The sequence below is a fragment of the Lytechinus variegatus genome, chromosome 18 (assembly GCF_018143015.1).
Source record: "Lytechinus variegatus isolate NC3 chromosome 18, Lvar_3.0, whole genome shotgun sequence".
NCBI classification, from domain to species: Eukaryota; Metazoa; Echinodermata; class Echinoidea; order Temnopleuroida; family Toxopneustidae; genus Lytechinus; species Lytechinus variegatus.
The window spans coordinates 23,309,636-23,335,173 of NC_054757.1; the positions used below are offsets into that span (position 1 = coordinate 23,309,636).

At 37.5% G+C, this 25,538-nt stretch overlaps 1 protein-coding gene across 3 annotated transcripts; it reads left to right on the forward strand.

Annotated features, from left to right (window-relative positions):
* Positions 1 to 383: 383 nt before the first annotated feature.
* On the forward strand, positions 384 to 22,475 carry LOC121431835 (zinc finger MIZ domain-containing protein 1-like). Of its 3 annotated transcripts, XM_041629592.1 has the most exons (18): positions 384 to 543; positions 4,782 to 4,903; positions 5,290 to 5,431; positions 6,925 to 7,198; positions 7,873 to 7,983; positions 8,243 to 8,362; positions 11,630 to 11,833; positions 12,246 to 12,542; positions 13,337 to 13,487; positions 13,920 to 14,055; positions 14,538 to 14,748; positions 15,309 to 15,414; positions 15,689 to 15,908; positions 16,350 to 16,504; positions 17,158 to 17,298; positions 18,183 to 18,424; positions 18,892 to 19,608; positions 20,289 to 22,475. In XM_041629592.1, exons 1-18 carry the CDS (start codon positions 500 to 502, stop codon positions 20,397 to 20,399), a joined length of 3,504 nt encoding a protein of 1,167 aa, XP_041485526.1. In that variant the 5' UTR covers positions 384 to 499; the 3' UTR covers positions 20,400 to 22,475. The 3 variants fall into 3 exon arrangements, with proteins under 3 accessions (XP_041485526.1, XP_041485527.1, XP_041485528.1); XM_041629593.1 differs by lacking the exon at positions 7,873 to 7,983 and having other exon boundaries at positions 13,917 to 14,055; XM_041629594.1 differs by lacking the exons at positions 7,873 to 7,983; positions 8,243 to 8,362 and having other exon boundaries at positions 13,917 to 14,055.
* The last annotated feature ends 3,063 nt before the right edge of the window (positions 22,476 to 25,538 follow it).

Consider the following 25,538-nt stretch of genomic DNA (forward strand, 5'->3'; position numbering starts at 1 on the left):
TAAGGGTAGCACTTTAGTTTGGACACTTGTTGGAATGCTTCCCAGGGAGTGGAGTGTACAGGCAAGCCAAGATCCAATGGCAGGGGTAGTATCATATCTATAAAGCGCGTATAGATGTTGTTTTGATGTATTGAGTGCTAAATTAAAGCACAATATCATCATCACCATCACCAACAGCATCGTCATCATCATCATCATCACCATCATTATCATCATCATCATCATCATCATCATCACCATCATCGTCATCATCATCGTTATCACCATCATCATCATCTTCATCATCATCATCATCACCATCATCATCATCGTCATCATTGTTATCATCATCATCAATCATCATTGTTATAATAAGTTTGTTGTCTTTTCTTGTTTCTTGACAGCTCAACTGTCGTCTTGGTGTGAAGATCTTGGGAGGCTCCTGCTCCTGAGACATCAGAAGACCAGGGAGGAAGGAGACTCGTCGTCGTCTGGTCTGACCAAGACAAACTCTGATTCGATGCACCAACAGATGCAGAAGAGTCTGCCTCCAGTGCCACACAGGTAGGTCTCCATCCCCCCCCCCATCTGGTGGGTGTTTCATAAAGCTGTTCTTAAGTTAAGAGCGACTTTAAGAACGACTGGTGATCCTTTCTTGTGGTAAATGGTATATTCATAGGCGATGGTGTAGCGCGTGAGAAAGGATCACCAGTTTTTCTTAACTTACTTAGTCGCTCTTAACTTACGAACAGCTTTATGAAACACCCCCAGGTCCATGATCCCATTTCGTAAAGACATTAAAACTATGGTGACTAGGCCTGAGTCAAAGTGGTTGGTCTGACCGATGCTGCTGATCACCGGTGCAACTTATTCCAAATCGGTGGACTGCTACAATTAAGAAATACATTAGAAATTTAGTGTCGCCAATGACAATGAATATAGACCAATTTCTTAAATTCAACTGCTTTATTTCAGCGGTCTGATGGTCTCAACCAAAAACATCACCAGTAGTCACTGAAAAAAGGAAATAAAATGTAATGACGTGACCCCAATGGAAACTTTGCCATTCTGGTAACTTCTGTGGAAACAGGGCCTACATGTACAGCCAAAAGAAATCAAGGTTTCTAAGGTAGATACAATACTGTATAGGCAAAGTAGGCAAAATTGAAAATCTTTATGAAATGGGACCCAGAAGTACATCAATTTTTCCTATTTTTGTGGTTTTGATAATTCAAACAAACACCAGATCCTAGGCACTTTCTTGACACTTTGAGATGGTATCTATCATAATTCAAACTCACCTCCATGCTTGGTACCTACAAGATTTATCTGTCCCTTATGTAACTTTCTGGTCGTTTCAAACACCATGATCTTCTATAATGGATTGACCGAAACTTGAAATCTATTTCAAAATGTTATGTTCTTTTTTCCAGCTTGATAAAAAAGGTTGCATTTCTCAAAATAATTTTGAATAAATTTGGAAAAGAAACTCTAGCTGTCTGTAGGTGGTCTCTCTTGCATCTCTTTATTTACCTTAGGCTGCCTATCTCTGTCTTCTCTTCCCCTGCTTCATGTCTATCCCATCTTCGTTTTCCCTCCCCAGGTGTCGTAGTTTGGTGAGATATTCATCATTTTAATGACCCCTTTTTAATCTTTGGAAATAGTCTAGGATGCTCATCTGTGAAGTTACTCACATCTCTCCCGCGCTTGGTGCCGCCGTGACATCTTCCAAATGTCATGGTTATCAACAGTCAAATGTCATTTTTGAAATTGGTTCGTTCCTTGCATAGAATACTCGAAGGAAAGGAGAGCTGGTGGATAGCTGATAGGAAAATATGAAGTTATATCATACCAAAATGCTCCTTTTCATCTCCTTTTTTTTGGGGGGAGCATGATATTTGGTGAAAGATCGAAATCATCTTAATGGGTAGGACAGTTCATTTTGCTGCATAGGAAGTTTGTTGAATAAAACCAGATTTTATTTGATTTCTTCACATAAATGCAGGGGAATTAAAGGTGTCAAATTAAGAGATGTGCTTCACATTCTTGATCCTTTTGTACATGGTTTACCATAGAATGGCTAAACCAATAGAATGGCTAAACCAGAAAGCTCAATTTGACAAATTATTTTATCTTTTGTGTACTCGTGCTCTGTTGTGGTAATAATGAAAATATAAATTCAAACGAGCCCAATATACCAGTCGTTTTAATGTTTGCATAAATGAAAAAACAAGAAATAATGTGTCATATGATTTTGCCAGAAAACAGGTTAATTGCTTGGTAGTTAGCGAAATGAATATGGCATTCTCTGTAGCTGTGTCTGTTTTCTACTCAAAAGCCCATATTCTGAAGTCAGGTTTAACTTAGACCATGGTCTACTTCTGTGCTAAAATTATGGGAAGCAAAAAATTTCAAATTTTTTATTAAGTTGTATGTTCCTTATGTTTATTGTGCTCTTTCCTGAGTCAATAATGGTGAAGACAATCATCTTTTTTTTATACTTCCTACACAATTATGAGTTATATGAAAGCCAAATGAGCTGAAATATGATATCTCTACTGTAAGTGATTTATGTAGCAATTGGCCAGCCATACTTAAACCACAACTTTAAACCTGAGTTTAAGTTAAACCCGACTTCAGAATATGGGCCATCAAGTTTTAACACGGCCCTGTTACATGGAACATAGCAATTGATCATGGAGCTGATTATTATAATTGATCATACACAATAATCAATGCAATCAATTTTAGCATTGAGCTATATAATCAATCATTAACCTTTATACTACTGGGCCCAAGTGACTGTGCCTGAGCCACTATCAAGACACCTCCAATGTGTGTCGTCCAGTGTCCCTCCCTCTCAACAACCAACCAACACTCAAACATCTGACAATTTGATTTTCGGTCATCGTCAGTCGGGGTAGATGAATGTAACGTCCTTTCTAGCCTTTATTGATTCGCTCTCTGTGTTGTGAGGTCCCTATCAATGCACTCTGGGCTCATCTGCTAAACTTGTTATCCATTATCATAATCAAGAAGAATGCTATTATTTTTCCCCATCTCGATGGGTAGGTCTTTTATGCTGGGAGTGTTCAGGGTGTTTTATCAATTGACATCACTAACAGTATCTTCCTTGCTTTTATGAACTACCGAGCCAAACCTCCTGTGAACTTGGAAGAAAAAATATTAATTTTCACCATTCCAAATTTGTGTTTTTAAGATAATTTTCTTATTATTCTGGTAAATTGAAAGACAAAATAAATATGGTGAGTGCAGTTTCTGTGGGGGTTCCATTTTATAAAAGTTACTATTATAACTGGTATATTCACAGAATCCTGAATTTTTAGTAGCATTGTTAGATGGGTGGTAAAAATAGCAACTTTTATGCAATGGGTCCAAAAATATTTCTTTGAGGAAAATCATCCCTATTCTGTAGGATAGACAGGAAATAGAATAAGATAGATGGACAGAATAAAAAGGAATGAAATTGTGAATAGATTAAGCTGGTAAAACGTTTGTAGCAATAATAAAAGCAGTACGTATTCTACAGTAAATTTCAGGAAAATGTGACATAATCAGGGAGCAGTTTTAAAACAAAAAGGAGAAGAGCCTGTAGTGCTTTGTAGTGACTTCCTCTGATTCAATTGAAATTCAATTTCTGAATGCATCAAATAGGTTGCAACTGAAGCTCAAAACTATATCCTAGGTTCCTCTGTAATGAAATCCCAGCCTTTCGGCAATACAGCATGACGCGCGAAAGACCCAAAACCCAATCCAATTGTCCATATGATGGTGTGGGGGGAAAGTCAGAAGTGTGCAAAGACGTTTTTTTTCCCTGTTCTGAAGAAGAGGAAAACTATTGTAACTTAGCAACAAGGAGTAACGAGCTGCGACAGGTTACGTCACAAAATTAATGCATCAAAGAAGAAAAAAAAATGCAACCGAACTGTGTTTTTCTATAGTGGATTTTTACGGAACCGTGTTCGACGGGTCTCTCCCAGTAATCTTCTGTTCTTGTTAGGGTGAACCTTCCCTTTGATATATATTGTACCTGTTAATGGCGTGAATAGCATGAATGAAAGACTTCCTCACTATCCAATCCAGCAGTCTATGTCATGTTTGCTCACAAAACAAGCCAACTTTATTGTAAACCTCTCCAGGTCTATCCATCCATGCAGTGAACAGTCAAACTATACTAAATTACCAAACGTTGCAAAGAAGTATATTGTCTAATATTTAAGATGGTTCACTTGTTATTGTGTAAAAGATTTGATTCACTATTTATTTCATTTTATTTCAGCAGGGTGGCCCCATCAGTGATTGAAATACTGTATTACTGGTACCCTGCATAACATATAAAGATTGGGTTAACAATTTGAGATAAATCATGAATATATCATTTTGTAAATACATTGTTTCAAATTTATACATTATCACTGCCAATTCTATGGTATTTTCACATTTGTTATATCCATGAGAGATGTTGTATGTGTGTGCATCGCAGTCTAGTGGTTCTGGCTCTTGTCTTTTAAGCATAGGGTCGTGGGTTGGAATCCTAGCCATGGCATTATTTTCCTTCAGCAAGAAATTCTTCCACATTATGCTGCACTCAACCCAGGTTAGGTGAATGGTTACCCGGCAGTTTATTCTCTATGTTTTTAATGTGAGGACATTTTAAAAAGCAAGTTTTGCAGTCCCTCATTAAATTATTTGTAACATGAAAAAAATTGAAAGAACAATGTTTATTTCCATCTTGCCTTGGATTTAAAGTGAATATTTTTTCCTATTTTTTGTTCCTTCAGCGATTCTGCATGGCAGGGCCAGCCTCAGCAGCCTTCCCAGCAGTCTTTGAGTGTCGTCACCACAGTCTGGGGGGTGACGCAAACAAGCGACGCAAATAGCATGATTAACAACTCATATAGAGGTACGTAGAAGTTGTAGATAAGTAATGATAATGCATGTAGATGATGATGGAAGGAGGTATATGATATGAAAGTGCAACACCAAATATCTTCAAAATCAATGTCATAAAATTGAAAAAATAAAAATAATGAAGTTATAAAATAGAAGATATGAACAAATATTTTGTCAACTGATTATACTTTAAGAATCTTAGGGGCCTTTTCATAAAACTGTTTGTAGGTTATGCAGGACTGGTAACCTTTTCTGGTGCCAAATTATTTCTGTGTAGCTGATTTAGCACCCAAGAGCATGTTCCAGTCATGTGTAAATTAGAAACAGCTTCAATTTTTGGATGAATCCTTTTATGCATTTCCCCTCTTTTTTTTCTTCTTTTCTTACTCCATCCAGGTCAGGGGGGTAACATGAATGCCCAATACAACGGTCAGCAGCATCCGTTCTCAGCAGCAGCAGTAGGGCAGAACAAGCCTTACAACATGCAAGGGATGCCAGGATACAGAGGGCAAGGGGGCCCTTATAGGGGCCAAAACAGGTATTTTCAATTAATAGTCAGGGTGCTACATAATTTTTAAGAAGCAATTGCCCAGTTGGGCAAGTAAATTTTTATATAGTTGGAATATACTTGCCCAAAAATCTATTTCACTTGCCCGAAAAATCATCGAAAAAAAAGTTTTACCTCTCCAAAAGAAAGCTTTGCTGTTTTATAAATCATTGACCCTTTTCTCTCTTTTAACATGAGCTGATTTACTTTGATATTGCATTTCTTTTTCCAAAGTGATTTATCTTGCCTGCCATGACTGAAATATATCAAATCAACCCTAATTTTGGTCATTCTACTGTCAGAATTTTGTTTGCCCAATTTGGGCAAGTATTTTTGGTCTTTACTTCAAAACATTTGCCCGACTCTAACTTTTACTTGCCCCGGGCAGTCGGGCAAGTGCTTATGTAGCACCCTGACAAGTCCTACTAAAAAACAATCCACTTTATTTATATGACTGAAAGAAAACATATGGCCATAAAGCTTAATGAACATAGAAGTAGGTAGTAATTTTACAGACAACAAGTTGATAATCATATTTGAAAATTGAAGTAACATTACTTCTAGGTATGAAGCATTTTGATAGTTGTTGTTTGAAGGATTTATTGCTGGTTTCTAGTTTAAAATGTATGAATATCAAAGATATATGATATGTGGTCATATCCTATGTGAATTACTGTTCAGGATTGGTAATATTGACTTTGTGTAAATTCCCCCTTAGAAACCCAACATGTCAATATTCCCTTAATATTACCAAAGAAATCTCTATAAATAGTTTAAATTACAATTAAGGATGCAGTGACAATATTTAGAAAATATCAAAAGGGAAATCTACCTGCAAAGAGAATGGATTTTGTATGGGAATATGTGTTTACTGCTTATTGATGAATTGAAAGTAAGTTGGTATAGTCATTTTCCTGGTATTGCTCTCACTCTATGCAATTGATCACTTGGCAGAAAATACTTTAGTTTCATAACATACCATTTCAAGTCAAATAAGAGGGATTGGTTTCAATAGGCAGTCAGTTGAGATACAGGCATTCGCAGTGATCTGTCATTGTCCAGTCAGTGTAGTGACGTGCAATTGGTCATCCAGTCCAATGATAATGTGGTTATAGCACTTTTTCCTTAGAGTAAAAAATTGCTTCATAATTTGCTTCACTAGATATACATTTCGGCCACTCAACAGTGATAACATTTTAAAAGAGACTATTTGTGATATAAAAGGAGTTGAAGTTTATTGTTAAAATAGATTTTCCTCCAAGAGCTCCTTGAACTGGTCCATGGATGTAGTAGTCTTCAGTACGTAAGGTTGGTAGATTGTTCTAAAGCTTAGCTACAACAGTGAAAGAATTGTCACAAGCTTGTATCTTGGAATGATGCTGAACCCAGTAGCATCTATCTGTCATTCTACATGTATATCAGTCAATGTACTCTACAAGTAATCCGTTCACTTGTTGATGTGTCTATCTTTATCTATCTTGCAGCATGCAACCTGGTATGGGAGGACCTGGGTACCCTAACCCGCCCCACAACGTCCCCCCTCACATGGGACCAGGAGGGGGAGCACCACACCCTGGTCCCCAGAAGCAGGCAGCGCCAGGACAGTTCCCGCAGCCGGCGGCCGCTGCAGCAGCAGCAGTGATGGCGGCAGCAGCAGCAACTGTCAACGCGGGTGCAACGGCAACAGCCACAGCGACGGCTACCGCAACGGTATGTCTCAAAGAAGAGGACCAGCAACAGATGGGAGACTATGGAATGGTGAGATTGTAGTGATAACAGTAATGATTGTGTCATAAATGTAACTTTCCTTAGGAATTCCTGCCATGCACTAAGGCTTCAAAACACAAAGGTTTGCGATTGATCGCGAAACAGCATTGGCTAATCAAGATCATTGTTACATGAACATTTTGTTCAAAACACTGACCAGGAACCAATCGGTGTTGGTCTTTCATATTTGCTATCCATTGCAGACATTTGTGTTACATTACTTCTGAAGGTATCCATACAGGCTCCGATGCTTTCTAGGAAATTGATACAAGAACATGTTCAAGAAGAATTTACCTTGCTGCTAATCTGATTTTTTCCCCTCTCAGGATGTGATCCCAAAATATGAGACAAGAATCCGGATCACTTTCCAGCATTACTTTAATGAGAAAATGATCCTCTGGCTTTTTTATAATGCTGGTGATCCTATCTTTTGGTAAATGATACTTACCATTAAATGTTCATTGGTGAATATTTAGCATGTAACAGAGGTTCACCAGTCATTCTTGAAGGCACTCTTAACTTGCAATCAGATTTATGATTAACCACCTGGTAAAATGAGCCTGTGACTATTTACACTTACCGAAATCAGAGCTTTGAGACAAAAGTTTTGAGCGAAAAGTATCTAATGAAGTTGCGTTTTCACTTTCTCCTTTGCCCTTTATTAGAGTGGTCAGCAGCAACAGCAACAGGGAATGTACAATGATCAGTACTACCTTGGGGCACCTCAAGTTAGTCCCATTCAACAGCAACATCATCAACAGATGAGATATCCGGAGGTACTCAACTCAAAATACCCCCCCCCCCCCCTGTTTGCTGTTACTATCAATCTCTGTCTCTTTCTATCTATCTATTGAAGAATCTATCAATCAATTGATCTGTACGTCTGTCTTTCTGTCCTTTCTCTCTGTATGTCTTTCTATCAATCATTCCATCTAATAATCTATCAAAATCAGAGCTTTGAGACCAAAATTTGGAGCGACATTTTCGTGATATCTAATGAAATACCCTTTTCATTTTCTCCTTTACCTTTTATAGAGTGGACAGCAGCAGCAGCAACAGCAGCAGCAGCAGGGAATGTATAATAACCAGTACTACCATGGGGCTCCTCCAGCGAGTCCCAATCAACATCATCATCCACAGATGATGCATTCGGAGGTACCCAACTCAAAATCACCTCTTACCTACCGTCTATCTATAAATACACCTGTATCTGTCTGTCTGTGGATCTATCAATCAGTCAATAGATCATGTCTATCTGTCTATCTATCTATCTACCTGTCTGTCTGTCTATCAGTCTACCTGTCTGTCTATCCGTCTATCTTTTCACCTTTCTTCACATCATTCATTTCTTTATCTAATAGTATCTGTCAGTCATTTGTGCTATCTTTGCACCCATCTATGTGCATATCTACCAATCTTTCCATTTGTTAATCGTTCATTCCTTCAAGAATAATCTGTCCATCTTTCCATCTATTAGTCCTTTGATTCTCTACCATGCCGTTTCCTTCCATCCTTTTCATCTTCAGCCCATCATCTTTCATCTCTCTCCTTCCTCCAATCCTCTCTCTCTCTTTCATTCTTTCTTTCTTTCTTTCTTTCTTTCTCTCTCTCTTTCTTTCTCTCTCTTTCTTTCTTTCTCTCTCTCTTTCTTTCTTTTTCTCTTGCTCTCTCTCTCTCTCTTCTCTCATTTGTTTGACTGCCTGTCAAACCACTTGTATACACCCATTACACTATGCAATCATCACCATTCAGATCAACATACCAAGACAGGTGTATAAGAAGTTCACTCACACAATTCTTTTCCTTCCAGTTGTTAATGGTTTCTTCTTTGGCTACGAGGGTTCCATCTCATAAAAACTTTTCTTAAAGCTTGAAGGGATCGTTTCACTTTGTGAGCAGCTGATTTTAGTAATCCCCGAACTAAGATGAAACATTTGTACAAGTGCTTGTATTTGTCCTTAAAAACCCAGAGACACACCACAAAATGGGATGAAAAACTTTGATTTAGATACAAATCGTAATTAGCCGATTTTGATAACTGTCTCTGAGACGCATTAAGCTTATGCCCAGTTTTGTCAAATTAAAAGTCTGTTGGCTGTGTTAACTGCCTTCTGTTGTCCAACAGACATTCTATGCACTATACGTAGGCCGTGCTGAGTTCATCCAGAGTTCAAGTGTTGTACTACAAGTTCACTCTATACATGTAGTCATTGAAACAAGCTCTCATTTATATCCAAACATTTGTTTACGTCTTCAAAGTTTTGGAATTATTCTGTGAGATATAATACCTTTGGACCAGTATGTTTATACTATAAGCCTAAACGTTTAGCCCATTTCCAAGAAGCAAAATTAGATTTTTAGAAAAATTATAACAAAGTGAAACGATTACTTTCTTTTACAATTTTTATTTTATCATAAAGATATCACAATTGCAATGCCTAGTCACAAGCTATTTACATCTTCACTATGTTTTAATTGATATTTTTATACAAATATTTTTTTCTTTATGGTTTAGATGTTGTCTTGAGTGATCCTGCCTCCTCTCACATTCTTCTGCTATGGTGAAAAAGGCTATTTTAGTTAACAACTGTTTCTTTCCCTGGTGCCTTGTTAAACATGTTATTTAGAATGAATTACTGTGCTTGCAACTATCTCTCAGCTTGTCAATAGCAAGCTTTGTTGAAGGGAAATCAAACCTTTGGAACAAGTAAAAAACAGTAAAAAATCAAAGAATGAGAACAAAGAAAGTTTGAGAAAAATTAGACAAATAATGAAAAAGTTATGAGCATTTGAATATTGCAATCACTAATGCTATGGAGATCCTCCAATTGGCAATGCGACAAGGATGTGTGATGTCACATGTGAACAACTTTCCCTTTGAAAATACCTACAAGATGTCTCTTTTTACTTATTCGTATGGTGATAAAACTCTTCATCCGTGACGTATTCTTTAAAAATCTGTAGTACATGCTCTCCTATAGAAAGAACACATGATATAGTGAAAGATGTTTTAAAAGAGGCATTTTAAGTTAAATGCATACTTTAGTAACTTTCTCATTATTTGTCTTTTTTTTTCAAACTTTTGTTGATCTGTTTCTTTGATTTTTCTGTTTCCACACAAGCTATCTTGTTCCAAAGGTTTCATTCTTCTTTAAAGAAAGTGACTTTCTTGAGGAATGTCTTGATCAGAATAAAGTTGGTGCTCTACCCCACTATCGCTCATCCAATGAATAAGATTAAAATAAAATTGTTTACTCTAAACTAGAATTTTAAACCACACTTTTATGGAATGCTGGCTTTGTGATACTTCATCCATATTCATTGATGTTATTATATACCAATTCATTAAAATTCATTACATTTTTGTATTTTCATATTCTCATTTCACAACTCAATTTTTATCAACTTCTTTGCAGCAGGATAAGAATAATTTTTAATTGACATTTAATTAATACAGAGGAGTAATGCCAAAAATTTGTTTACAAATTAATTTTCAATTGGTAAATGAGTTTACAACTGGCATTCCTTAGAAGTGAAGTCTAAGTTAACCCAGGTTTAACTAAACCATTGCTATTAGAATAGCACCCGGGGTCTCTTGTGAATAATCATTGACTTTTCTCCTTTTTGTTCACCTTCTACTTTGACGTGAAACTGATCATTTGCTGAGTGGCCATCAAGCTTCATTTCTTTCACTTATCTGGTGGAATGGCTAATCTATTATTTGCCTACTCTTATCACAGTCCTATGTAGAAAACAAAATCAGCATAAAATGAGTTTATGGAATGGAGCTATGAGTGCATATTAAATGAGTACCCATTTCCTCTCTTTGAATGAATATATTCCGGTTGAGAGAACAAAAAATATGCAGACTTTATTTTTTTTTATATATTCATTTATTTTCAAGCTCATCCAATTTTCACAAAGTGTGTTTGCTGCTTTCATATGCTGGGAGATCGAGGGCAAAGCAGTTCTGATAAACAGTATTAATCTTGGAATATATGCTGTACTTATGTATATTTATATATTGGCAAAATCAACTCCAAACCGACTCCAGGCTAACAATCAGTGTGCTCAAAAGTTAGTGAACCCAACCAAAAAACAAACATTTAAAGTGTTCAAGTTCTGCCATGTTTTAGATATTTAATTGTGAAGTCAGGTGATAAAATATTACATTCAATAAAGTTGGCCTCTCTGGGCTTGCCGAATATTGTAGTGTTGTTGTCTACATTCAACACTCAGCATGAAGGAGTGCATTTTGTGGTGGGTTCACTAACATCTGAGCACAACTGTTTGCTATTACGTTTTTACCAAAGAAAGACCTTTAGATGGTTTGGAGTTGGGTTTATTGTGACAGCATTATCACTTTATAACAAAGAAAAAATTTCAGGACATATCTCAAGTTGACCATCTTTTATCTTCCAGATGAGACCACAGCAGGAGTTTGTGAACCAGTACCCACCGGGTGGCGGGATGCACCAGATGGGACCGATGATGGGTGGTGGAGGGGGGCCAGGAAAGCACCCTATGTACAGTGGACAGGTGCCTAATAGAAGTATGGCTGGTCCTCAACCTCATCCAACTTCCTATAACAAGAGGCCTTTTCCTGGTCCACAGGGGTATAACCCGGTAAGTGACGCTATCCTCTTATATGTCATGCTGCAAATTGGCAATAATCTTTTTTTTGTATTCCCAGTTGCATAGTGGGAAGAAAACAATTTAAACAAAATTGAAGACATATGGATAAAATACTGGTAAAATTGTTAAGACATGAACAATATTTTATTTAAAAATTGCCAATTTGCATGTTTAGATTTTATAATGATTTTATTTTTTTCATTGTGTTGCCAATTTAGTGAGTATAATGATAAGAAGCTTTTATCTTTCTAATTGTATTTTTTAATGTAATGGCAAGCATTTTTTGGTGAAATCATTACACATAACTCATTAGTTAACTTATGATCAAAAAGAGCTCCTGTACTTGGAGATATCTGCCATTTATCAGATTCCAATTTTCATTTTCAATTTACCTTCCTTCCAGAATCCCATGAACAACCAAGGCTACCAGATGGGACCGCAAGGCCCGATGCCCATGAAACCAGGCCCCTACCCAGGAGGGCACCCAGGCGGGCACCCAGGGGGCCATCCAGGGGGGCATCCCGGGGGTCATCCGGGAGGAGGCCAGCCGGGCGGTCCTATCCCAGGAGGACCCATGCCCAATCCCATGCAGGGGCCCATTAGGGGAGGTTATATCAATAAACAGGGTAACCAATTCTTCCCCAGGGGAGGCCCACCACCCCAGGGACATATGGGATCCATGCCAGCACCACAGGGAATGGTAAGTTGTCTTTACCTCAATCAACTTCCTGTTTCACTTTTCAATATATTAGGCTATACATGTACATCATTTCGTTGAGATCTACTGTATAAGAATTATTATTAGAATTACTCATTGGGTGGTTCCAAGTTCAGTGTTGACCTTTTGGTGTTCGTGTTAGGTCAATTTTTACCAGATTATAACACCAAACATAAAATAAAGATGGTCCCAAAAAGTCACTCACTAGTTGTTGAGATGTCAATAATATGATCTGGATCAGCTTGACAAACTCTGAGTACCAAGTTTTGGAGCTAGGGGAAGCAATCCAAATTTCAACACCAACACCAAGGCCAACATCGGACTTGAAATCACCAATTGTGAATAAGATTGAAAAAAAAGTGTTTCAAATATGTTGTGCCAGGCACCTTTCACTCTCCAACCAGATTTAACACCTGGTTGGAGAGTGAAAAGGTGTGTACATTGATGTCTAGACAAATGACACTAGGCCATTGTAAGATTAGAAGACACCCCTTTTATAATGAGATGGGCCCCTTTAATTACAAGATGAGAGGCGGAATAATTACTCTGCTAGAAAGAAAAAAAAAATTACAGAGCAACTTTAGGTTACAGTATAAATTCCTTGAAAAGCGAGTGAGAGGTACTATAATTAAAATGAATTTGGCAACAATGTCTATATGCTATATATTTTCTATCTTTGTATGCAGCATTAATTGACATTATCACTATACTTGACATTTTGTTGGAGTAAACTTCCAACTCTTGATAATTTTTCTTTCCACCTTCTCTCGTCACAGCAAAACAATGCACCAATCAACTTCCAGTCACCGATGCCGGGTAACCCGACACCGCCCCTCACCCCTAGTCCCAACATTCCCCCACCTTACATGTCACCTACAGGGCCCGGTGACATCAAACCCTTCCCAAGACCACCGGATATGAAGACGGGTACGTTGAAATGAAAGTAGTTGCAGTAAACACTGGTTTCACAAGAAAGTGTGTGAAACCAAGCTTAATTGTCACTATATCATCGAGGATCTAGATCTGGTAGTTACATAAACTGAACTTTGTGAAATCTTGAAATCTACGCTGAAAAATGTTCACACTGAAGATCACCAACACAGATAAGCGCACGTGGGACAGTGTATTATTATTGCTTTGAATGTCCGCCCGACGCTTGACCAGAATCCTTTGGCACATTTTATTTATACAAACAGACACTTTTGTGGTCATTTCATTGGATTCTGTGCGAACTCATATTGAAATCGTTACCACAACTGGAATTTATCTTTCAGCAGGCAATGATGTATTAAAGTTGCCCTGCTCAGATGTCTGATACTGTTAATAATAATATTTGTATATTGTGTTTTATCCCAGCAGCAAGCGATGAGATGTGTATGACGTTTCCTGTAAGAGATGGTGTGGTCCTAGAACCGTTCAGGTTAGAACACAACCTAGCCGTCAGCAACCACGTCTTCCACCTCAGACAGTCTGTCCATCAAACACTTATGTGGAGGTAATTAGCAAATTGGCAACACAAGAGAATTGAACACAATTTTTCATGAATCTGTTGGAGAAATATATGATTAACCTGCCTAGTCTGGGGCATTTTATCGAAAGAAACGTGAAGCTATATTTAGAAGAGTAAATAAATTGATGAGAAATTTATTCTTGACCTATCTGAAAATACTACATACGAAGTTAATTTTATTTCGCACATTTGAGGAGGAAAATAAACCGTATTTCCATGCGAAATCATTAGTAATTTCCAAAGTTGGAAACCAAAACCTAATATACTTTGTGAATAAAATATTTAAAAGTGTAAAAACAAGTGTTGTCACATAACTGTTTTCACAACACAATGTTATAGCATCCAAGCAGGCGATGGATGAGCAAAAACTCAATTTGTAATGAATTACCTTGTATTTCAGCAATGTAGAAGAAATTTAGCAGGAGCTTAAAAAGTATATATATATATTTTTTTCTCTCACTCGTAAGATCGGACTTGGAGCTACAGTTTAAGTGCTATCACCACGAGGACAGACAGATGCATACGAACTGGCCAGCGTCTGTCCAGGTCTCGGTCAATGCTAACCCACTGACCATCGAGAGAGGGGATAACAAGACCTCTCATAAACCGCTCTATCTGAAAGGGGTCTGTCAACCAGGCAGGAATACTATTCAAATTACCGTCAGGGCTTGCTGCTGTGTAAGTTGGTTTTGATAGTCTGAATGGGAGAGGGGAGACAAGGGGGATGATGGAGGGAAGAAATGAGAAATGGAGGGCAAAAATCAAATAGGAGGAGGAAGAAACAAGAAGAACCAAAGGAAGGAAGGAAGGAAGGAGGAGGAGGAGGATGGGTAGGAGCAAAATAATAGTAGAAATGAAGAGAAAATGAGAGGAGGCAGAAAAAAAGTCTACTAGTGAAGGGTGCTGGTGAAATAAATAAATAAATAAATCAACATTTGTACAATAGAATGGTATCCAGACTTTCTTACCATTCTGAAATTGTAAAAAAGATAATTGATTCTGATCTTTTTTAACTCATTCCTGATTTTGCCCCATTTTTTGGTCAATTTTACTATACTTTCTTGTAAGATAGACTTATCTTCTTTTGGGGGCAAAAATCAACCCCTGTTTTACAGTTTCAAAGGATAGGAAGCTGGGATGTATGTGCAAGGCAATCTGGCTAATATTGAATCCATCCTTTGTAAAGACTCAAGATATCACATCAATGTTATGATATGCCTACTTCTCTTTTTTTGCAGTCTCATTTATTTGTTTTGCAATTGGTGTACCGACCGACCGTCAAATCAGTATTACAACGATTATTACGAAAGAGGTTGCTACCTGCCGAGCACTGCATCACAAAAAGTAAGTGGAGCATTGTATTGTATTACCTTTTCTTTTTTTCTTATTCATTCTAATAACATAATGTCCTAGGGAACAAGCCAGTGAGAAATGCATGAAAGCTTTTTTCAAATTTCAAATGTGAGTGTTTTGAAAGCAAAATGCTCAGCTGATAACAGTCAAATGCATGAAATATGCAGTATTGTATTCAACTTGTTCGTAACCTACCAATGATGTAGAGGTATTTTGGTTTCCAACATGTCTTTTAAATACTATCTCTTGATCATTTCACTTGCAGTCAAGAGGAATTTTTCAAGTGTGGCGTCATCGACGGGTGGACTGAGTGAAGACGGAGTAGAACAGACAGCGATTAAGGTGTCTCTAAAGTGTCCCATCACGTACAAACGTATCACCCTTCCCGCGAGAGGGCATGATTGTAAGCATATCCAGTGCTTTGATCTTGAATCCTACCTCCAACTCAACTGTGAAAGAGGGTCATGGAGGTGTCCTGTCTGCAAGTAAGTCATGCTGGCATTATTGGTACTGTTACAATACTTGTATCTTCATTCACGGCCACCATTATCATTCTAACCATCTTAATCAAGATTAACTTCATTTTATCATCGTCATCATTATCTCCATCACCACTACCGTTATCATCACTACCACTATCATCATTATCATCACCATCACTATCGTCGTCGTCATCATCATCATCTTATTCTTCATCATCAGTGTCATCGTCATAATCATGATCATGATAAAGTTCATGATCATGATAATCATCTTCATCGTCGGGCATCATTGATATCCATTTGATCATTTTCCCCCTCTTAGCTCATCATCACAGCATTAATTTTTCTTTACCTGTGTATTCATATAATAGGCATTCTTCAGATGATTGATTTTCAACTTGCTTTTTAAAATCATATTGTTGCCATTTTCTTTTCGTTTTGTAGCAAAACTGCATTACTGGAAGGTCTTGAGGTTGATCAGTTTATGTGGGGGATACTGACGGCTGTCCAATCAGCAGACTTTGAGGAGGTGACGATAGACGCTTCAGCGAGTTGGAAACCGGTCCCTGTAAAGAGTGAATTCAAAGAGGAAGAACCAGGTATGACGCTGAAGGTTTAGGGTTCAAACCCTTTGTAGATCAAAGTTGATGTAGTTGTACCAAAGAGAGATTTTATTAAAAAGTCTTTAGGGTTAATTGTCGCATATGGTAGAACTAGATGTGGTACGTTTATGTAAATTTAAATTTGTGAAATCATGAAATCTAAGCTAAAAAAAGTGATCTTACTGAAGCTGTCCAACAAAGTACATATGGGGCAGTGTGTTATTATTACTTTGAAAATGACATGACACCGGGCTTGAATGCCATAATACTTTACTCACTTTTCAATAATTACACATTTTCTAACAGAATCATTTGGGTTTTTGAACGTGTATTGACAAACACTCAGGGATTCATTTATGAGATTGCATTCAAACTCATGAAATCATTATCATAACTGGCTTATACACGTATGTTTAATGTAAATGATTTTCACAATTATGTGATAGGAAGAGCCTTTGTTGAAAGAGATTTATAGCTTCTCTGCAAATATTTATTGAATAAATTTTTAATGTAAATACAAAACCTGTCTCCCCTTACAGTACTATTTTTGTACGCTATTTGTGTAAATGCAGTGTATGATGTTTATAAACTGCTTTTCAAAATAGACTTCAATGTTTAATTACTGATCCTTTTCATTTTGATCTTGTCAGATTCATGTCACGCCCCCAAGAGGCATAAAGCCATGTCCCCAGGTAGTATGACGATGCCTAGTACTCACCATTATGAAGGAGGACCTAGTCCATCACCTTACCCCGTCCCTAACCTATCATCTCCAGCTGAATTCAATGGAGGTAGGTCATCCCTCTTTAATCCGGGAAGCGCCGTGGTGTAGCGGTTCTGACTCTCGCCTTGTAATCAGAGGGTCGTGTGTTCGAATCCCACCATGGCCTAGCCCCCTTTGGCAAGGCGTCAATCCACACTTTGCCACTCTCACCCAGGTGCTAATTGGGTACCAGCAGGAAACAACCATCATTGTGGTTGGTTTAGCAAGTTTGCACCTATCAGGCTGCTTGGAATGCTATGAATCCAGTGACCGGTTAATAATAATTGTGAAGCGCTTTGAACAGTCGTAGATTGTTGAAGCGCTATATAAATGCCAATTATTATTAGTAATCCTTAGCATTTAACAGGTTTTGTTTTAAATGAAGACCCACTTAAAGGGTAGTATCCTGTGCAAACCTCTTACTCAAGGAAAATGGTCTGAATATGCAGCCTAAGTCCCTTGCTTTGACTTGTACACAGAAATTGAAAGTTAGATTTGGGCTAGTCTTGTGGGTTCATCAAGGTTTCGATCAGGGTCTCTGCCTGACTACTATTTAGAGGGATGAATTTCATTTTTTAGAAAATAGAATTATTGCTTCTGATGGAATGAAAGGTTAGCTGTATCTCTTAATGTATGATCAACATCACTTGATCAAAAAAATGGTGCCCTTAGGAGGCAGCTTAAAAATGCTTGCAGTCCACATTCCCTGATCAATGCTTTATAAATGCTCTTGGAATTTTGTTTTTAGAGAAAAAAAAACAGATGATGGTTTATTTTTTGTTGTTCTAATGTCTCCCAGTCGACTTTAAAATAGATTGATGAATTTGTCACTTAGTTGAATGAAATGCCACATATATCTTTAGTCATTGTCTATTTGAACTTAATTTGGTGTATAAATTTATTTCTTTGCAGCCATGAGACCAAATTCAAACGCAAATCCCAATGTTGGTGGTCCACCTAACTTCCGAAACTTCCCTGGCTTATCACCCCACGGTGCAGGCGGTGGGGGAGGAGGAGGAGGGGGCGGTGGAGGGGCACCACCAACCCCTAATCCTAACAGCTTCAATGGTCCATCAATGATGCCATCATCGGATGACAACATTGCTACCACAGACATGTATCCTGTAGAAAAACAGTTTAACCATGCATTACCGGTATGTATAGTAGACACACCTCAATACCTAATTCATATTTTATAATTTTGGAAAATTTAACTTTGCATTTTATTGTCATTATTATTATTATTATTGTCATTCAATGTACTGGAAACTACTACTCATATAAGTTTTTATACACTTTTCTGTAGTTTCCAATTTTCTCTGATATTATTTGTCATTCCTGTACATATATCATTTTTTAATGCTAAGAAAACAAATTGAAATGAACTGAACTGAATTCTATAGATAGCGATATGTCTTCAATTTTCTGTGAATTGCACTATCTATAGACAAGCGTGGGGTGTGCAGTAACATGCCTGTACACATGAAAAGAAAAAAAAATGAATGCAAAAAATACTTGATCTAAGACAAGTATCAGTATTCGAATATGATATTGGACCTCTTTCAACATTCATTTGAAGCTGTTAATAATTGATGATGTTTTGTGTTTTGTTTCTTAACAGCCAATGGGCATGAATCAGCCTCACCCAGCCGGTCAACCGTCCCATAGACACCCCTCACCGATGCAGCACCATCCCAGGAACAACCCCACTGGTCCTGGTACACCTACATCTATCGCTTCACCAAGGTCAATGCATACCAGTAATCCTAACCTAAGACCACCAACACCGGGGGTACCTCCTCATACACCTGGTATGGGACCAAGTACACCAGGAGTGGGGCCTATGACACCGAACATGAACCCTCATACTCCAAACAACATGCCCCATACGCCAAACAATATGAACCCCCACACGCCTAGCAACATGAACCCGCACACGCCCGGGAACAACATGCCGCACACGCCCAACAACATGCCGCCGACGCCGAACAGCATGGGCAACACCACCTCTACCTCGATGATCCAACAACCGCACACGCCGGGTGCCTCCTCCAACCCACCTTCGCATCCCGGTATGAACGCCATCAACCAACGCTCCCACCAATCACCGAATCCTGGACCACCTCCGACCACCTCATCGACCAATCAGTTACCAGCATTACTCGGCCACGGCCAAGTGAGCGGCAACCCGACGACCAATGGAAGCACGGCAGGGCTCGACTCTCACTCGAGAAGTAACAGCATATCAAACAATCAGGTCAACAATGCCAGTCATAACTTAGACTTTGACCCAGCAGCAGTGATAGATGGAGGAGGAGAAGGACAAGAAGGCTTAGATGTAAGTATATTGTGAGATATCCTGAGTCTGTGAAGCAGAGGATGGACCAATCATTGTTTCGGTTAGATACAACGTTGTGGAAACTGCCATTTTAAATCATAACTGTTGTCTCTTTGATGGTTTAACATTGTGTCTTAAAGTTGGGAAAAAAATTATTACAAGATTGCTTTTTGAGTGATATCCTGTCCCAATCGCAACTGTCTATCTCAAGTAATAAATCAGGGGAGCGTTTCATGAAAGGACTTGTCAGACGTTTTATCCGACAAGTCCTGTTTTATCCGACAGTTGCTATAGTAACAGTGCTTCTCAACCAATCAGAATCCAGGAAAGTTGTCAGATCTGACAACTTGTCGGATGAAAATATTGATGAAACACCCCCCAGATGTGCTTTGTCAAAGGGGAGATTACCCCACTGGATACACTATTAGGTCGGCCATTGCTCAACGGAGAAGGGAATTGATCTGTCTTGACATAGTTTGATATTGCAAGATGGTGTGTTCTTTGTTACTCTTTATCATTCAACTTGGAACACTTCATGATTGTGGACACCACAAAATTAAGATTAAGTTTTTAATGAAGCCTCTTTCTAGATTTAGTTTAGATGTTTCTGTAATGTTAATTGTAGCAGGTGATCAATAAATTTACATCATCTACTCAACTTAATTTTTTTTATTCTACAGTTATTACCGGACAATATGGTGGACGTGGACATTCTGTCAATACTTGGCCAAAGCGACAATTCAGCCGCAAACAATGACAGCGACGAACTCCTTTCATTATTTGACTCGTGAGAGTAAGACAATACAAAACTCATTTTGAGATAGACTCCATGACACGAGATAGGAAGTGATGTTATTGAATCGGTGCTAGAGAGTGACCGAAGGAGGTTTGCTACTCGGTCGGACCATGAATAGTCGAGGAGGAGGGTTGTCACATAGATACAGTTTGCAATCCAAAGACTTCTGGCGCGAGGTCAAGGTAGCTGGATGCTGTCGCAATGGTAACAGACACCGCTCATCTAGCTTCCACAGGTGATGACTTATGAGGGCTGTTTGTGAGACATGGAGAGATTATACAGAGGGATAGTTTCATGTTGAGTTTGGAGAAGGATATTGCGCTGCTGAAGTACTGCTGCAGCGTGGCTTACCCCAAGAACAACTCTTCTTCCAGGATGATGAGAAGGCCCTCTGCGTACTGATTCCAAGAAATCCCTACCGTTCACCAACAATCTCATGATCAGATGCACTCCCATTTCTGATGGAAACAGAAACAAGTAGTCTTCATGTGGCTTAGGGTTTAGAGATTGTGAATTGACCAGTGGATTCTTGAAGTCAAGTACTTGGAGCTAACCATGGTCACTTTCATCTTGAACGACGTTGCTGTCCACATCACCTGAGAGGGAGTGCGATGGGCCCTGCAGCTTCAATGGCTTCTGCTTCTCTAAGGTCTCTGATGATATCCTCTTGAGGGACTGAGCCAAGGTATCCGCTGCAAGTAGATCAACTTACTCTCAAGGACAAACTGCATCATCATCATTGGCCAGAAGGGCCTTGAAAATAAAACAGGTTGATCAAATTTGGGGTTTGACTTTGGCACGTACTAGGTACAAGATTTGTAAGGCATCCATGACCTCTATGTTCGTGCAAATACAAATTCTTCTGATCATCTGTGCAGGTCATTCTGTACTACAGCAGATGTCTTCAAGTACCAGGAGAAATGATCCTCTCAGTGATGGTTTCTGTCAAACCATACTGCTTTTTTCAGATTGAGCAACGTTGAATCACTTAGATATCAACAATTTAGCATTATCTGAGAACATCCCAGACAGCATGGATCAAAAAGAGATGGAGGAATATAACGATCAACAGTGTGGATGGAAGTCCATTTATATCTTCCCCCAATGGGAGTGGTCATCATGTCTTGACGTTTTCGAAGGCTATATCACCTTAAGTTATTTTTGGTAACATACAGAGAACAAGAGCTTGTTTGGTTGATTGTTGGTTTGGAGACCGGAACGTGATGCATGGTCATTCTAAACAGGAAGCAAGCTCCTTCTATGGATAAACATGTTTTTTGAAAGCTGAATATAATTTCTTGACCACCAAACCATCTCTGCAAATGTCCTTCTATCTGTATATACTCAAAGAATAATACCTTGAGTTTATGAACTCATTTGATTATGTTTGCGCGAAGCAATCCAAGCAACTCGCAAGTTTTGTATAAAAGAAAGATATCACGCAATTGTGTGAGATTTAAAGGACAGGATTTTATTTTTATTTGTCTATTCGTTCATGTGAAAGGTTGCTAACTTATTACTGTTTGTGCTTTTGTTGTAATTTATTTCTTGTAAAGTGTAAATTTTTTGACAAAGGTTAATTACTTGGGGACCTTTTTCCCCTTATTTTGTATGGAATTCCGAGGAAGAGTTTATAATTTTTGTTGATGGAAACCTGTGCTTCACAATACAAAACCATCCCTTACATTGCCGCTATGTGATGTCTGTCAAGGTCAGACTCGTTGGTGATTACTTCAAAAGACAGTGAAGTCATCGGACAATTCAGCCAAACTGAACAGTATTCAAAGCCTAGATAATATACATTACCAAGCATGTGATAGTTTATACCATTGACCCAGGACCATGATTTATTTTCCATGCATTATTATCCATGGAAGGTCAATATTTTTGTATATTTTACCATTTTCTTTTATATTTCAATTTTTTTATTTATTTCTTATGTGAAAGAAACGCCAAATGACCACCTGACGAGAAGATTAAAAGGAAAATAAAGCAGCCTTATCCATTAGAATTCCAAATTGTAGTATTAGAAGCATTCCTAATGACCTTGTTTTTAGCTGCGGGCGGATTCCTTGAGCCCAGTTCATAGATTGGTTCTCTAATGACTAAAACTGATGTTTTGTTGTTCTTTTCTGTAGCTGTACTGTTTTAGTAGAACCCATTGCTCATAAATGTGAATGTTAAACTAAGTTATAGTTATGTATTTGTTTGGTTGGCAGTGAAAGTCAGTGCGTGAACTGATCTTTTTTTAGACGAGTCAATCAAATAAGTTGGGCCATGACATGCAGCTGTTTAGAGTGTAGTTTAATGAGTTGTCAGATTATCACCAATGTTGTATTAGCCTTTATCATCTTTCAGTGACGAAATTAAGCTTCCCATGAAAATAATGGATCATATCATTTGGATCAAATCGTGAAACGCTTTGTCCCTTGATTCTCCTACGCCTTAAGTCGACCGCACACCTTACGATTGGTCTGCGACCCAATTTTTTAATAAAACCTAGTAGAATTTGATGCTAATATTGAGGCATGGAATATCTTCCTGTGTAATGTTCTAAACCATCGTACGAATACTTCCGTTCAAATCTGTGACTATGCTATCATCCTTCTTAGAGTGAAAGCAAATTCAACATCTAGTTGTAATGACATCACAGCAGTCGTACGATTGGCTACGATTTGAAACTTATTTTGCATTTACTCCAAAATAAAGGCTTGCAATCTTTCAAAATGGTAATATTAGTATTCTTTCAATTAATTTTAACCTCAAATAAAATGGTATGTTCCATTCACATTTTCAGAAAATAAGCAAAATGTGATTTGTTCCAAAATCGGATCACGAACAGTCGTAAGGTGTGTGGTGGTCTTATTTGCCTGAATTTTGTGCTTCAAACTGCCCTAACGTACAAGTACCCATGACATTTCTTTCCCAACCTTGTTTTGCTCTTTTAGATTTTTTTATTTTTGTTGGACAAAGTGGGAATGAAGGATACGTTTGAAGGTCTGCTCAACATTTTTTTAAAAATGAAACTCTGTTGTATTTTTATTGTTTCCTTTTTCATGCCCAGTGAAATATTGTATTGTAGAATGTTTGTTGCCAAAAGGAATAGAAATGATCTCAAGCTTTTTAATATGCTTGAGATATATTTTTAAATTTGAATTGTTTAGAACGAAAGAAAGAGAGAGGGACGTTCAAGAGATAGTGAGAAAGTGAGGGGTAGAGAGATTGAGTGTATAAGAGAAGAGAGAGAGAGAGGGGTGAGAGAGAGAGGGGGGGGGGGAGAAAATATATTGTTTTAGCAAGGGAAGAAAATGTTTTAATTGAAAGGCTATATCAAAGCCCTTTTAAGGGGAGCATTTTTGTCATGCTCATGTTTTGTATAATGTAAATACTTGGCTTTTTGAGGATAATCTCAGTATATTTATGCAGTAATACTGATTAATGTTGATAAATTATATATATGAAATACTTCATTTTCAGGAATTGTGACAGGGGAAAGAATATTCGTTTTCTTCAAAATGTCTCTTAGCTTTCCTAGACACTAAACTTTTGGGACTATTGGTTCTAACAAAATAATTTTCATTCGTCTTAACGGCGATACTCTGCTAATAATCACTTGTATTCAGCATTGTAATTATGAGACCCTAAGTTATTTTTTCTTTTCTGTAAAGCAATTCTTTTTTTAAAAACAAATATTTCTTGATTTGTAATTACATGTATTTTTGTTAATATGTATTATTGCCCTTTTTGTTTTGTTTTTCATGTAAAACGACACGAGAGAAAAAATATGATTGTCTTTCCTCCAAGTTCAATGTATTTGTACAATGTACATAGGTATTTCTGAAACACAAGAATGGGTTGAATTTGAATTTTCTTTTTTAGTGTTTGAAAGAAAGAAAATTGTCTTTTCTTTAGCTCGAGATAAACTATATACATATAACCTTGGTGCTTTCTTGTAGTAGGGTAATGAAGGGAACATAAATTGGATCAAGGCAGTTTGGTCACATACAGACATTGAGATGATGCAAAGTGCCAAATATATTTTCAGGAAGCGACTATTAACACAAAGAACAAAGACTGTTTCTAAAAAAAGATGATTAAAATTTCATGTTCTGAGCAAAATAATGTAGAACCGTCATCATTTTTCCTTTTAGTTTTGATATCTAATTTATTTTATCAAGATCAAAAAATGATCAGATCATAATCTATTTTTAGATTTTTTTTCTGATGTGCTTATTTTTTATAGTTTTGTTTGTAGTATCCAATATGACAAGGACGATTTGTGCTCCTAAAATTGTTTATTTTTACATTTACCATTTCTTTATAATGGGATCGATCCTATAAACATTCCAGCTTAGAGTGGTATCTACTTACCGAGTCAAGTTTTATGACTTTAAAAAAATCAATCTTTTATTTCTCTTATTAAATTTCCCGATATCGCTAAATTAACCTGTAAAGTGCTGCTTTACTATTTGTCCATATTCAATCCTGTCAATTATTATTCATGAATTATTATCTCAGACGATGTTAAGGAATCAATTAGATGTAGATGTTTATTCCTTTTCACTTGAAAGTAAACAATATTTGCTATGCAAGGTGCATTTTACCCCTCTATTCCGTGCAAAGCTGAAGAGAGTGTCGTAAAATCTCTTGGTAATTTTTCTACCCTATATGTATAAAAGAGATACCACGCCTCTTTTTACAAATTTAAAGTTCCTTTTTTTTTATTGGTATCCTTAACTTTTCAAGCAGTTGACATTTAAGTGACAATGATCATCATTGTATAATGTTGAATTATAATAAGCAGGATTCTTACAGGCCACATTTATGTTTGGATAATGCGTTTTAAAGGAACCCTTTTTTCTACGTATTTTGTATTTGCCAACAGTGAAAATCAATTGCCTATGATATTTTCTTTCTTTTTGAATAAAGTTTGTAATATCTTTGTTTTCTTCACAACCCCAAGTTCAAGACAAAGCAACGGTATGTCTGTTAATTTCCATGCGATATTAGATTGCAAAGCACCTTGAATTGTTAATTTGAAAGGTTTTTGGCCCATAACAATTTTTCTAAATAAATAAACCAGATTAGAAAGATATGAATTCCCATAGTGCTTTACATTTTGGTTGCTATTTTA

Bases quoted from the DNA above. Each gene is read 5' to 3' on its own strand.
- LOC121431835 (XM_041629592.1), top strand. From the start codon at position 500: ATGCACCAACAGATGCAGAAGAGTCTGCCTCCAGTGCCACACAG. The intron at 7,984-8,242 runs GTACTCAACTCA...TACCTTTTATAG, and splicing joins AACAGATGAGATATCCGGAG to AGTGGACAGCAGCAGCAGCA. The intron at 12,543-13,336 runs GTAAGTTGTCTT...CTCTCGTCACAG, and splicing joins TGCCAGCACCACAGGGAATG to CAAAACAATGCACCAATCAA.